Genomic DNA, 14,310 nt, shown 5'->3' with positions numbered 1-14,310 from the left:
CCTGTGCCCCAACCCCCTGCCGCAGCCCTGATCCCACTCTCCGAACCCCTTGGTCCCAGCCTGGAGCACCCTCCTGTACCCCAAAACCCTCATTCCCAGCCCCACCCCAGAGCCCGCTCCCCCAGCTGGAGCCCTCACTCCCTCCCGCATCCCAACCCACTGCCTCAGCCCGGAGCACCCTCCCGCAGCCTGAACTCCTAGTTTCTGGCCCTACCTTGGAGCCTTCACCCCCTCCTGCACCGCAAGCCCCTGAACCAGCCTGGTGAAAATGAGCAAGTGAGGGAGGCTGGGGAGAGCGAGTGACAGAGGGAGGGGGAAGGGGGGGAGTAGGAGCGGGGCCTCGGAGGAGGAGTGGGACAAGGGTATTCGGTTTTGTGTGAGTAGAAAGTTGGCAACCCTAGCTGATAGCCACCAACACTTTCCCGCATAACAATATAGAGGAGTCTAATTGGTGGTTATTATTCACACTCTATTGTAATAGAGTACAAAAACAAAGGGGACACACAAATAACATTTCAACACATTTTAAATGAATTAAGAATCCATTTTTACCAACTGCTTTATAATTAACCTGTGGTATTCATTGCTGCACAGTATTATTGAGGCAAATAACTGTAATGTTTTAAAGCATTATAGCTTTATAGGAATAAGAATAGCAGTTGCAGTTAAACTAATTTAGGTAATTATTTAAAGGGCTGTCAATCTTTATGCTCCAAGGCATAAATTTATCTTATGCTGTGGTCAGCAAGAAATTTCCCTCTATGAAATAGAATTGACTATATAAGTGGATTGTTGGAGGTGTTTTTTGTTTTTGTTTTTTAAACCTTCTTTTGAGCCATCAAATATAGGCTGCTTCTGAAAAGACGATGCTGGAGTAGATTCATCTGTGTTGTTTTTTCTCCCAGAATGGCAATTCCTATATGTGAATAATTGAACTTGAACTCGTCAGAAAAGGAGAGGGGGGATCATTGCACTATCCTAGCCTTTGTGTGTGTGTGTGTGTGTGTATGTGTGCCATTCTCCCTTCTACCCTCCTCTTAGTTTCTGACAGTACTAGGCCTGCCCAGAAACACAGATCTTAGTTTCTGACTTTGCTTGTTTTGCTGAATTACTGTAGAATGTAAGCCCTCTGGGTCATGGGAAAAAAATGAAAAGGGAGAGAGAGTGTGTGTAAAAGGGAATAAGAAGTTACTGGCTAACTTGAAATGCAGCCGGAAAGAGTCTTAATAAAACGTGGCTCAAAACCCCATGCTCCAACACAGTTCCCAGATTCACCCCTGCAATTGATCTTTAACTATAAAAACATACCTGATGGTTTTGGAGCTTGGATGGCTGAGGTGAATCTAAGACTACACTTGTGTGCTGTGATATTTTCAGAAGGGGAGAAAAATGCAAACCCAGTTCTGTGGCTGATTTTGCTTTATTAAAAGTTAAGCAGATTGTATAAGTACTTTGTGATTTTTGTAGCTTCAAATGTATCTTTAACTGGACTTGACTAGCAGAATTCAGGCATTCCTAACCTTTCAAATACTTCGAGTATCGGCTACAAAATTAATTTGGTAAAGTCTTGTTTCTCCCCTATGCTTAGAGAGAGAGCAAGAAACATGACATGTTGACATTTGAAAATGGGACTTGGTATTAAAAAAAAGACACTTCATTTATAACACATTTTATGTGACATGAACCTGTAGCTTCTTGACTTAATGTCAGAGATTCATTTTATTGTATGTGTGTGTCCCAAACTTCATTACAACTGCTCTTCTAAGAGCAGGGGGAATACTGCAAAAATGTGTGCATGTTCCTTTGAATAATAAATGTATGAAATTTCTTCAGCATATGTGATCCCTTTTACTCTATTTTCATGAATATTCATATTAGCAAACTTTTGTTCACCAATTGATCACAGAGAAGAGTGTCACAAATATGCATGCAAATGTGTGCATGTGACTGTTTTTGCACAGTGAATGTTTGTAAAGCCATTGTGAACATTTTGAGGGTTTGGAAGCTATCAGAGCAGAACACCATGATGTGACTTAAGTGACCAATTACAGTGTGAACAGCAAATTACTAATAGTGAATATTCAAATAAATAGGTGAATAGTTTATAAATAATACACAAGCTGAAATATGTTTGGACAACCCGTTTCTGGATAATTTAATTTAACAAATACATACAAATTGGATAATTCTCAGATAATTCTCAGAAAAGGGGGCGGGGAGGGAAGGTCTCAATTAATCAAATACATTATGTGCTGTGAATAGTTTGCCCTGCTCTACATACACATAAGACCAGATTTTGGTCTCATTTTTCCCATGCAACCTTGTTAGTTTCAGTGGAGTTGTGCTGGCCAGAAAGCAAAATTTACTCTGTGAAGTAGAATCCCACATATAAGGTAAACCTACATCTACATGTGCAGTACAAACACATACATACACTCACATAGCAATTGGTTCTAAACATTCAGAGGGCTTGTCTAGGTAAAAAATTAGTGTGCGGCATGCTGGGGTGTAAACCTACAGTACACTAGCTTGCCGCTTACTAACTGCCTGTGTGGATCCTGCTACTGTGCATTAAAAGGTACCCAGTGCTCTTTGATCTGTTCCACACTGAAATGAGAGTAGGCCATTGCAAACTAGGGAACTATTAGTGCACAGTAGCAGGGTCCACACAGACAGCTAGTCTGTGTAGCCAAACTAGTGCACTATATATTTACACCCCAGCTTGCCATACACTAACTATTCATCTTGACAAGCCCCAATACTTTAGTAATAAAGAATTATAGGTTGAGGTTTTTAGGGATTTGTGAAAGAAAGGTCACTGCCACTGATTCTATTGAAGGCAACAGTAGATTTGAAACATCATTATTTGTATTCAAGTATAAAAAAATTGAGATTGAAATATTAATGTTAGTTTTCATGGCAGGACATTACAAATGGATAGAAACTCGCTGAGTGGGTAAAGGGAAAATAGATATTAGGTAACCAGTACACCAACAGTAGGAAGGAAGGAAGGAAGGAAGGAAGGAAATTGTGTCCTGTATGATTTTGTTCAGGCCAGACAAAATCCGTGAAGTAGAATTTGGCTTCTCCCTTTGGATAGCTATCTGCTCTTCTGATTCAGGTTGTTTGCAGCCCACTGAAAAAACCTAACTAGGTTACAATGATTAGAAACACACTCCAGAGGTAAAAGTAATAACATAATCAAAACACTATAGTATTCTTATGCTTGGAATCATGTTTTATCTCTTATTTTACCTATAACATTAAATACACTGGGACAGTTGAAAAGCAAACTCAGCTATATTTGAACTGGAAAAAGAAAGCTTGGTTCTTCTAGCAAAGCAATGCCAACATAGATGTCTACTTATGTTGTCCATGAACCAAATTCTGCCTTCAGATACGTGTGTGTGTTACTTCTATGAAAGCAGCGATTGACCTAACTACTATGGTGAATAATATGCTACCAGTACAATTAAATAGATTGTAGAAAGAGATTAGACAATGAAGAAAATGCTACATCCACAGTATTACAAAATACAATTCCATTAATGGTTATACACTACATACAGTTTGACAACTGTTACTTGTGACGGTTCAAAAAAAAGTGTTCAACAAATAAATATAAGGCCATCAGGGTAAAACATTTCCATATGCAAACATCTTTCTAAATAATGAAAAATGTAGAAGTTGGAAACCTTTTGTTGTACTAAATAGTTTCTTTTCCCTCTTGCTTTCCCTTGTCACAGATACTGCAATGAGCACTTGCTGTGCCCTCCACATATATTTTGGACAGGCTGGGGTCCGTGGGAACGTTGCACTACCCAATGTGGGGGTGGGATTCAGGCTCGTCGCAGGACGTGTGAGAATGGCCCTGACTGCCCTGGCTGTAATGTGGTGAGTAGCTTCTATGTTTTCCCATCAACAAATACTTGCATGTTTTGCAAACATTTTGATTCATGAGTGTGTATTTATAGCTGTATTGTTTTTATTTTACTGAGAGAAATTCATGTTTGCGAGTTAGAGGATGCTGTTATACAACATTAACTAGATGAGAGACCTCTTAAAGGAAAGTTGTTAAAGATGGGGATTTGTCATAGGCATATTTATTTTGTTTGTTGCAAACTAGGAGAAAAATATGCTCTCTTTGTTCTAGTCAGAATTCTATAAAAGTAGAAGAGGAATATGGGTCCTCACATATTGGACTAATTTTTAAGTTTCCTAAGTTCAAAGGATAAACTTGATAATTGTGAAGTTTGTCATTCATTGATTGTGGACTTTTTGTTAGACCACCAGCAGGCCTGTTCAAATCATAATAAAGGGTAATTTATAATCTTTTTTGTTTTGTTTTTGTTCATATGTCCTTACTCTGTTACTTTTGACATTTATACCACAAGTGAAATTTCACTTTTGCAAGCAGATTGAACACTTGCAAAGGTTTCTTCTCTTTCCTTGATTCAACTTTATGAATTAACCAAGCAGTCTTAAATTTTGCAAAGTCTTTCAAAATATTTTTCTTCCAGTGGTGACAGGCACAAAGAAAGATGTATGACACAGACTGGTGTTTAAATTTCTGTGACTGGTGCAGAGAAGTTAGAATGTAATCTGTATTTTTTCCATATAGATCTTTCTTGATAATCGTGTACTAAGATTATATGATTCATAAGGCTGAGCAGTATTTTGGATTTAAAATAATCTGCTCATGGGCCTAGTCCACACTAACCCCCCATTTCAAACTAAGGTACGCAAATTCAGCTACGTTAATAACATAGCTGAATTCGAAGTTCCTTAGTTCGAACTTACCGCGGGTCCAGACGCGGCAGGCAGGCTCCCCCATCGATGCCGCGTACTCCTCTCGCCGAGCTGGAGTACCGGCGTCGACGGCGAGCACTTCCGGGATCGATCCGGGATCGATTTATCGCGTCTAGACAAGAAGATCGATTGCTTACCGCCGGACCCGGAGGTAAGTGTAGACCTACCCATGGTCTCAAGTGAAAATTGCATACCCCAGATAGCCTTGGGAAATTCCATGAGTTAGGAAGAATGTTATGAGGTGCTTTGTCAGATTTTAGAATTGACCCAGTAAGATTATTATTATTGGGATTTGCAATCTGATTCCCCCCATCAGCATCATTCTTAAAATGTTGTACAATGATAGCATAGCCTAGTATATTCAAACAGTTCCTTCCCAGTTCAGCTACTGCATGCTTACGTTTAGACAGCTCTTTGGTTTAACTGTTTCAGTAAAACTGGTAGTTTTATTTCTAAGAGACTCGCAACCAATCAAATATAGAATCATAAGAACATAAGAATGACCCCACTGGGTCAGACCAAAGGTCCATCTAGCCCAGTATCCTGTCTTCCGACAGTGGCCAGTACCAGGTGCCCCAGAGGGAATGACCAGAACGGGTAATCATCAAGTGACCAATCCATGAGAGCATCTTCCCTCTTATCCAGTGGCAGCTTACTTTGCGTAAGTGCCTTTGGTGAGGGATCTTGTCAAAGGCTTTCTGAAAAGTACACTATATCCACTGGATCCCCTGGGTCCACATGCTTGTTGACCCCCTCAAGGAATTCTAGTAGATTAGTGAAGCATGATTTCCCTTTACTAAAACCATGTTGACTCTTCCTGAACAAATTAAGTTAATCTATATGTCTGACAATATTGTTCGTTATTATAGTTTCCGCCAGTTTGCCTCACCTCTGGAGCCCTTTTTAAAAATTGGCGGCACATTAGCTATCCTCCAGTCATCTGGTACAGAAGCTGATTTAAATGATAGGTTACAGACTACAGTTAGTAGTTCTGCAATTTCATGCTTGATTTGCTTCAAAACTCTTGGGTTAATACCATCTGGTCCTGGTGACTTATTGCTGTTTAATTTATCAATTTGTTCCAAAACCTCCTCTAATGATACCTCAATTTGGGACAGTTCCTCAGATCTGTCATCTAAAAATAATGGCTCAGGTTTGGGAATCTCCCTCATATCCTCATCCGTGGAGACCGATGCAAAGAATTGATTTAGTTTTTCTGCAATGGGCCTATCGTCCTTGAGTGCTCCTTTAGCACCTCAATCGTCCAGTGGCCCCACTGGTTATTTAGCAGGCTTCCTGCTTCTGATGTACTTTAAAAAAAATTGCTATTACTTTTTGAGTCTTTAGCTAACTGTTCCTCAAACAGGGCCGGCTCCAGGCACCAACGCAGCAAGCAGGTGTTTGGGGCGGCCAACGGAAAGGGGCATCCGGCTCTTCGGCAGCAATTCGGTGGCGGGTCCCTCAGTCCCTCTCGCAGGGAAGGACCTGCCACCGAAGAATGAAGTGGCGGCTGTAGAGGTGCTGCCGAAGTGCCGCCGATCGCAGCTTTTTTTTTTTTTTCCCGCCGCTTGGGGCGGCAAAATTGCTGGAGCCAGCCCTGTCCTCAAATTCTTTCTTGTCCTTCCTAATTGTAGTTTTACATTTCATTTGCCAGTATTTATGCTCCTTTCTATTTTCTTCACTAGGATTTATCTTCCACTTTTTAAAGGGTGCCTTTTTGCCTTCATAGACATGTAGGGCTGCAAGAGACCCTGAGAGGTCATTTAGTCCAGTCCTCTGCAGTGAGGCAGGACAAAATATACGTAGACCATCCCTAACAGGTGTTTGTCTAACCTGTTCTTTAAAAAAACACCAATGATGAGGATTCCACAGCCTCCCTTGGAAGCTTATTCCAGAGCTTTACTATTTTTATAATTAGAAAGTTTTTCCTAATATCAAACCTAAATCTCCCTTGCTGAAGATTAAGCCCATTTCTTCTTTTCCTACCGGCAGTGGACATGGAGAACAATTGATCACTGTCCTCTTTATTACAGCCCTTAACATATCTGAAGACTATGATCAGGGCCCCACTCAGTTCTCTTTTCTCAGGATTAAACATGTCCAGTTTTTTTAACCTTCCTCATAAGTCATGTTTCCTAAACCTTTTAAAAACATTTTTGTTGCTCTCCTCTAAACTCCTTCCAATTTATCCATATATTTCTTAAAGTGCAACACCTAGAACTGGAGACTGTACTGCAACTGAGGCCTCACCAGTGCTGAGTAGAGAGGGACAGTTAACCTCCCATGCCTTATATACGACACTCCTATTAATACACCCCAGAATATTAGCCTTTTTTGCAGCTGCATCACATTGTTGACTCCTGTTCAATTCGTGATCCACTATAAACCCCTGATCCTTTTCAGTAGTACTACTGCCTAACCAGTTATTTATTCCCCATTTCATAAATGTGTATTTGATTTTTTTCCTTCCTAAGTATATTGCTTTGCACTTATCTTTATTGTAATTTGTCTTGTTGATTTCATTTGTCCTGCTATGCCAGAAGAACTGGCGACACTGGAGGTGATTTTAATTAGGCTGCAACTTTATTCTTACATATCTGGAAGTACCTGGCAGATAAAATTGTACAGAGCAGGAAATTCCATATACAATTCCATATACTCAGGGGCTGGGGGTGGTACAGCCACGCTGGAGGAGTTGCCGGTGTGGGGACACCTGGCGGCCTCATGTTCTGCTCCTTTTGCTGCTGCAGTTCCGGAGAGCCCTGCGGTTCAGAAGTCTGTATCTGGCGCAGCTGGAGGACAGAGCCCCCGCTCCTCCAGGTAACCTAGGTTGGGGAGGGGATGGGGAGAGTGTGGGGGCCCTGGCCTGGGAGGTGTGGGGGGGTTGAATCACATGGGAGGGTCACACGCCCCTCCTTTAGCTGGTGCCCCCCTCCCTTATGTTTCTCCTATGAGTCGCCTATGTGCAGAGTACTGGTAAGAAATAAATTCTACTTACACCACTGCTACCAACAAAATTATAATGTACTCTCTATAAATTTCCGTGTTCTTGGAAGATAAAGAATTTAAGTATAATGACTAAGTGTTGTTTACTAAGCCTCAATGAGTTTGGAGCTAAAATCTAGTAGTCTTGAATCAAAAGTTTCCTTACCATAACAGAGCTCTAAGGGATATGCAGACACACATTAGAACTACTTTCTTTGCATATTTGTTGCTAAGAGATAGTTGCATTAATAGGAAAAGACCAATTTAAAGTATTTTTATGACTTGTTTTCATTATTGATTGGATCTAACATTTATGTTCATAAAATATTCTGATGAGAAAGGGTAATCCTATCCAGAACAGAATGCAATGTATCCCACTGAGGGCTTGTCTATATAGTGCATTATATGCACCAGCTGGGTGTAAATTCTACTGCATACCAGCTTGTCATATACTAACTGGCCTGGTAGACCCTGCTGGCATGAACTAAACGTTTTTTGGTTTTGATTTAACTCCATAACTTGAGGTCAGGCCTCAGAGATGAGTCCTACTCAAGGAAGGTTTATGAGTTAAAGATAATATACAGACCCTCTGCCCCTTCAATTCTCTCTTTATGGCTCAATTTTCAATTACTATCAGACTTCCTGACCTTGCTTAACTCTTCATTTCATACTAATCAACCTTATGTAGCTTATCCAGAGACCTTCAGCTGAAGATCGTTTTGTTTTGCCTAGTGGCCCAGAGCACAGCAAGAAGGCTGCCAAGTTTGTTTTCTGAATGGTTATGAAGCTGTGAAAAGAAACAAGTTTGAAAGTAGGTAAACCATTGCCAGAGGACATTTTAGGCCAGGCTTGTCCCCACTGAGTACAGTGTCTTAAGCTAAAAGAGCTTTGCTCAGTGGTTGACATAGGTGGGAAGAGTTGCTACCTGGTTGTCCCTCACAAGCATGCAAGTGGAATCTGCTTGCACAGTCATCTTCAGGGCTCAGATTGGAGTATCAGCACCTTTGTTAGATCGCTTCAGAATATAAGATTTACTTTTTGTAAATAAAGTCTCTAGCTATTCGGGATGTTGTGGTACATACACTTGGTTGACATTTGTGTGGCTAACTGCCTGCATTTTAGAACCAGAAACAACAACTCTGAGATACGAACTGCCCAATTCATCTCAATGGGTGTTAACTCAGAGGCCAGAAACAGCCACGCCCAAGGAGCCTAGATGAGCCCCGTTAGGCATTTGAGCCGAGCTAGTGGAGATGCATCATCAGGGCATGCCAACTTCACTGAGAGGAAACCAATCACAAGGAGCTCAGCAGAGACAGTGGGTATATTCAGACTCCACTGAGGACAAGCTGAGATGAGAGAGCGTGTATGACCATATTTTGAACAATCTGCACACTCTCTTGTGAGTGGTGTCTCATTTTATGGGTGGAATTTAGAGGAGCATTGCTATTTTTTCTCCCCAACTTGATCCCTGTTTATCTTTAAGCAGAAGTGTGGTTCTTCTTCGAGTGATTGCTCCTGTGTATTCCACAGTAGGTGTGCATGCTCGCCACATGCACCAGTGCCGGAAGTTTTTCCCTTAGGAGCATCCGTAGTCGGGGAGCACCGCTGCGACCCCTGGAGTGGCGCTGACATATCTCGCTATAAAGGGGGCTGCGTGCTCCCCCCACCCTCAGTTCCTTCTTGTCGCCAGTGAAGATAGTCGGAACTTGTGCTCCAGCTTTGCTGCAGCATTTCTAGCCTTAGTGGTATCCAGCTTTCCCTGAAGTTACTTGTTGAACTTTTCTCTGTTAGTGCCGGGCTCGGGGCATGCCCCGTGGCCCAGGCTTCAAGTCGTGCAACTCTTGTCGCAATTCTATGCCCTGAAGCGATCCACACACTCAGTGTCTTCGCTGTCTGGGCAAGGCTCACATTAGTGAGAAGTGTAAAATTTGCCACTCCTTCAAGCCCCGAACAAAGAGGGAGTGTGAGATCCGACTCCGAGCTCTCCTAATGGAGTCGGCGTTGACCCCAGCACCGGCGTATTGAGCCGACCCCGCGCCAGGCACCTTGTCCTCGGCGCACAGCGAAGCGCCCCAGGCGCGCCGTCCTGATTCCGCACCCGGTACCGTGTCGTCGGTGCGCAGCGAGGTTCCGTCAACGAGCCGGCACCACTCCCCTTCTAAGAAGCAAGGGAAGACTCAGCGGCTCCTGGAGAAAGAACGGGGTGAGGCTAGACCCGCCCTGGGCAGCCCATGATCCCCATCGGGACCGAGACCTTTGACTTGGGTGTAGCGGAGTAGTCCGGTGCCGTCCACATGCGCCTTGCCAGAGGTGAGAATGCCTTCGACGCCGGAGGCAGCTCAGGCCGCATGCTACATCATGACGCTTCCGGTACCGGGAGCGCTGCTTCAGTTGGGCTCCCGATCCCGTGGGAAGCCATCGCTCAGTGTCCATCGACCCTCCCCAGATGTCTCCGAGGTCGAGGTACCATCCCGATTTGAAGGGCTGAGCCGTGGACCTCAGCGCACCTCCACGCCACGAGCAGGATCGTCTGCGAGCGAGCTTTCCACCTCTACTGCGGCAGACTGTAGGGGAGGCACTAAGAGACGGTGCCACTCCTCTTCGAGCCTTGACCAGAGGGACAGGTCTCGTCATCGTTGGCACCACCGTTCCCGCTCTGGCACCCGCCGTGGAAGGTGCTACTTCTGGAGCTCATCATGGGAGTCCCAGGCACCGAGGCGTCGTAGTCTTGGGCACCAGAGGCACTACGAGGACAGCACTCCCGACTCCTACCTGTCCTCCAGGGACCGGAGACGTCATGTACAGGACCGCTCCAGCCATTCGTACGGCACTGTCCGCTCGTCCCGGACTTCCGCTTCGGCATGCAGCCACCCCTCGTCGAGCCTCTCGGTGCCGCAAGACCAGCTGGCCCTTCCAGGCCACCTCACGTCCCAGGGCCAGGCCGTTCCCTGGCAGGGACAGTGGTGCCAGTGGGCACCGTGGCCCCAGGCACCGGCACCGCCGGGACCCCGCTCCGTGGCGGGAGTGTCCCAGGCCCAGCCGATGGCGCCGCCTCGGCACCGCGATGAGGCAGTGGGCACCGACCCTCCAGCACTGACTCGGGCCCCGGATCAGGACGTCGAGCTTTCAGTACAGCCTGGTGCAGACGACACCGCTGTACCGACTTCCTCGGCACCAGATGACTCCGTGGTGCCACCACCTCCAGTCTCTCAGGAGGATTTCAAGGCCCACCAGGAGCTACTCAGGAGGGTGTCATCAAACCTCCAGCTCCAGGCCGAGGAGATAGAGGAGCCATTGGACACACTGTTTAATGTCCTGATCTCCTCAACGCCGGGGCACGTGGCCCTCCCGCTCCATCAGGGGGTGGCCAGTATCATTACTGGCCTCTGACAAACCCCAGCATCTCTCTGTCTGATCTCCAAAAAGGCCGAACAGAAGTACTTTGTGCTCACAAAGGGGCATGAGTACTTATACTCCCACCCAACTCCGAACTCTCTAGTGGTGGAGTTGGTGAACCACCGAGAGAGACATGGCCAACCCGCTCCTACCCCTAAGGACAAAGACGCTCGCAGGCTGGATTCCTTTGGGAGAAAGGTTTATTCATCTGCGAGCTTTCAGCTCAGAGTGGCCAACCACCAGGCACTCTTGAGCAGATATGATTTTAACCTGTCGGGGTCCCTTCCCAAGTTTGAGCCCTCCCTCCACGAGAAGGACAGGAAGGAGTTCTGGGCTCTTGTTGATGAGGGTGCGGCGGCGGCTAAAGTGGCGCTCCAGACGGCCTCTGATGCGGCGGACACGGACGCTCGTTCAATGGCCGTGGCGATTTCCATGAGAAGGGCGTCCTGGCTTTCGCTCTCTGGCCTATCGGCTGAGTCCCAGGCAATCATGCAGGACCTGCCGTTCGATGGTCGGGCCCAGTTTGCAGATCAAACAGACCCGTGTCTGCATGAGATGCAAGACTCCCGTACTACCCTGCAGACGCTGGGCCTGTGAGTCCCGCCAGCCAAGTACAAGCCCAGGCCTCATGCCTCCACTCCACAGGCTCGGGGCTGATATAAGCCCCCGCCTAAGAAGCAGCAGGAGCAGAGGCGCTGGTCACAACGCCAATCCCGTTCGGCCCCTCGTCCGGGGCCCTCTAAGGCCAGGAGGCCAGGGAAGTGGCGTTTTTGACTGCTTGCGGGGGGTCACCAGGCCTGTTGCCAGGTTAAGCCCCCCCCCCAGTTAATAAAGTTCAGGTTTACAAATCGTTTACCTGCCTTCTGTTTGCAATGGTTCCGTATCACTACGGACCGCTGGGTCCTCAACACTATATCCCTGGGGTACAGGTTGCAGTTTGTTCACCCCCTCCCTATTGCCCTCCGGCCAGGGAGTCAGCGGAGGACCCAGAACATGCTCTCTGGGAGCCGTGGAGAGGGTACCTTGGGAATTCCGGGGCAAGGGGTATTATTCCAGGTATTTCCTCATCCCGAAGGCGAAGGGCGGGCTTCGGCCCATCCTCGATCTGCGGAAGCTCAACCAGTTCTTGGTACGCTGCAAATTCCACATGGTGTCCCTACCCTCTATTATTCCCTCCCTAGACCCAGGGGATTGATTTGCAGCGCTGGACCTTCAGAATGCCTACTTCCACATCACATTTTCGAGGGTCACAGGCGCTTCCTCCATTTCCTGGTGGGTCAGGACCACAACCAGTTTACGGTCCTCCCCTTTGGCCTCTCAACGGCCCCCAGGGTCTTCACCAAATGTATGGCGGTGGTAGCGGCCCGCCTCAGGAGGAGAGGGCTGCAGGTCTTTCCCTACCTGGACGATTGGCTGCTCAAGGGCAAGTCCCGGTCCCAGGTGCAGCAGCAAATATCCCTCTTGCTACGCACCTGTTCAGCTCTGGGCCTAGTGGTAAACGAGGAGAAATCCACATTAGTTCCTGTCCAGCACATAGAATTCATAGGAGCGCTGCTGGATTCCCCGGCGCCCATGGCCTCCCTTCCAAGGGACAGGTTCGAGGCGCTCAAAGGCCTCATTGCCTAGGTCACGGCCTTTCCGGTAACCACAGCTCGGATATGCCTTCAAATCCTCGGCCACATGGCAGCATGCACCAGAGTGGTGCAACACGCCAGGCTCCGGATGAGGCCCTTCCAACTCGGGTTGGCCTCCCGCTATTCCCAGGCCAGGGACGGCCTGGACAAGGTTGTCACAGTGCCGCCAACGGTGGTTGCATACCTCCAATGGTGGTCCCTCCCGAGCAACATGCTCCAGGGTATCCCCTTCCGAGACCCCTCTCCCTCACTAGATCTAGTGTCGGATGCCTCTGACCTGGGCTGGGGAGCCCACGTGGGGGACATCAGGACCCAGGGTATGTGGTCACCTGAGGAATTGACCCTGCACATAAATGTCAGGGAACTCAGGGCTGTGCACCTGGCATGCCTGGCTTTTCGCCAGCACTTACAAGGGAAGGTGGTCAGAGTCCTCACGGACAACACCATGCAATGTATTACATCAACAGGCAAAGGAAGCCCAACTCCTGTGGGAGTTCTGTATAGCCCACAACATCCTCCTCCGAGCGTTCCACCTACCCAGCGAGAGCAACACGCTCGTAGATCACCTGAGCAGGGTGTTCTCACATCAACACGAGTGGTCCCTGCACAGGGAGGTGGCCGAATGGATTTTCCTTCAGTGGGGCACTCCCCAGGTGGACCTATTCACCACCGCCCAGAACCGCCTGTGTCCCAGGTTCTGCTCCAGGGTGATAGAAGGCGATGGGGCCATGACGGATGCATTCCTGCTCGATTGGTCGGGGCCCCTGATGTACGCCTTCCCGCCCTTCCCCCTCATAGGCAGGGTCCTACAGAAGATGAAGTCAGACAGGGTGAGAATTATCCTGATAGCCCCGGTTTGGGCCTGTCAATATTGGTACGGGACCTTACTGCAACTCTTGGCGGCCCCCGTCGCAGGCTGCCGCTCCACCCGGACCTCCTCTCCCAGGAGGGAGGTTGTCTCCTCCATCCCAACCTGGCCCCGCTCCACCTGACGGCGTGGCTGCTCCGTGGCTAGATGCTGAGGAGGGGAGGTGTACCGACGCTGTTAGACGGGTCCTGCTTGAAAGCAGGAAGCCGTCCACATGGAGGGCCTACCTGGCTAAGTGGTATCGGTTCTCCTCATGGGCGAGGGAGAGAGGTTCCTCCCCCGCGTCCGCTCTGCTCCAGCTGGTCCTGGACTACATCCTGTCCCTTAGGACCCAACGGCTAGCTCCCTCCTCGATCAGGGTGCACCTGGCGGCCATTTCGGCCTTCCACCCTCTGGTGGCGGGGCAGTCAGTGTTTTCCCACCACATGACTTCCAAGTTTTTAAGGGGTTTGGACAGAGCGTTTCCTTATACTAGACCCCCAGTTCCCCCTTTGGACCTGAACCTGGTACTGTCATGCCTCACGGGACCTCCCTTTGAGCCCTTGGCCACTTGTTCCTGGTCCCACTTATCTGAGAAAGTGGCATTTTTGGTGGCTATCACCTCAGCCCGCAGGG

General features: G+C 47.6%; 1 protein-coding gene across 2 annotated transcripts in view; it reads left to right on the top strand.

Annotated features, from left to right (window-relative positions):
• SEMA5A (semaphorin 5A) overlaps positions 1 to 14,310 on the top strand; it is a 635,888-nt gene that overhangs the window by 486,315 nt on the left and 135,263 nt on the right. For both annotated transcript variants that reach the window (XM_034761526.1, XM_034761524.1), the window contains exon 15: positions 3,747 to 3,894. In XM_034761526.1, coding sequence (XP_034617417.1) covers positions 3,747 to 3,894 — 148 coding nt within the window. The remainder of the gene's footprint in view (positions 1 to 3,746; positions 3,895 to 14,310) is intronic.

This window comes from Trachemys scripta, chromosome 2, assembly GCF_013100865.1.
Source record: "Trachemys scripta elegans isolate TJP31775 chromosome 2, CAS_Tse_1.0, whole genome shotgun sequence".
NCBI classification, from domain to species: domain Eukaryota; kingdom Metazoa; phylum Chordata; order Testudines; family Emydidae; genus Trachemys; species Trachemys scripta.
Note: the sequence above shows the minus strand (reverse complement) of the source record. Positions and strands in the feature narration are given on the sequence as shown.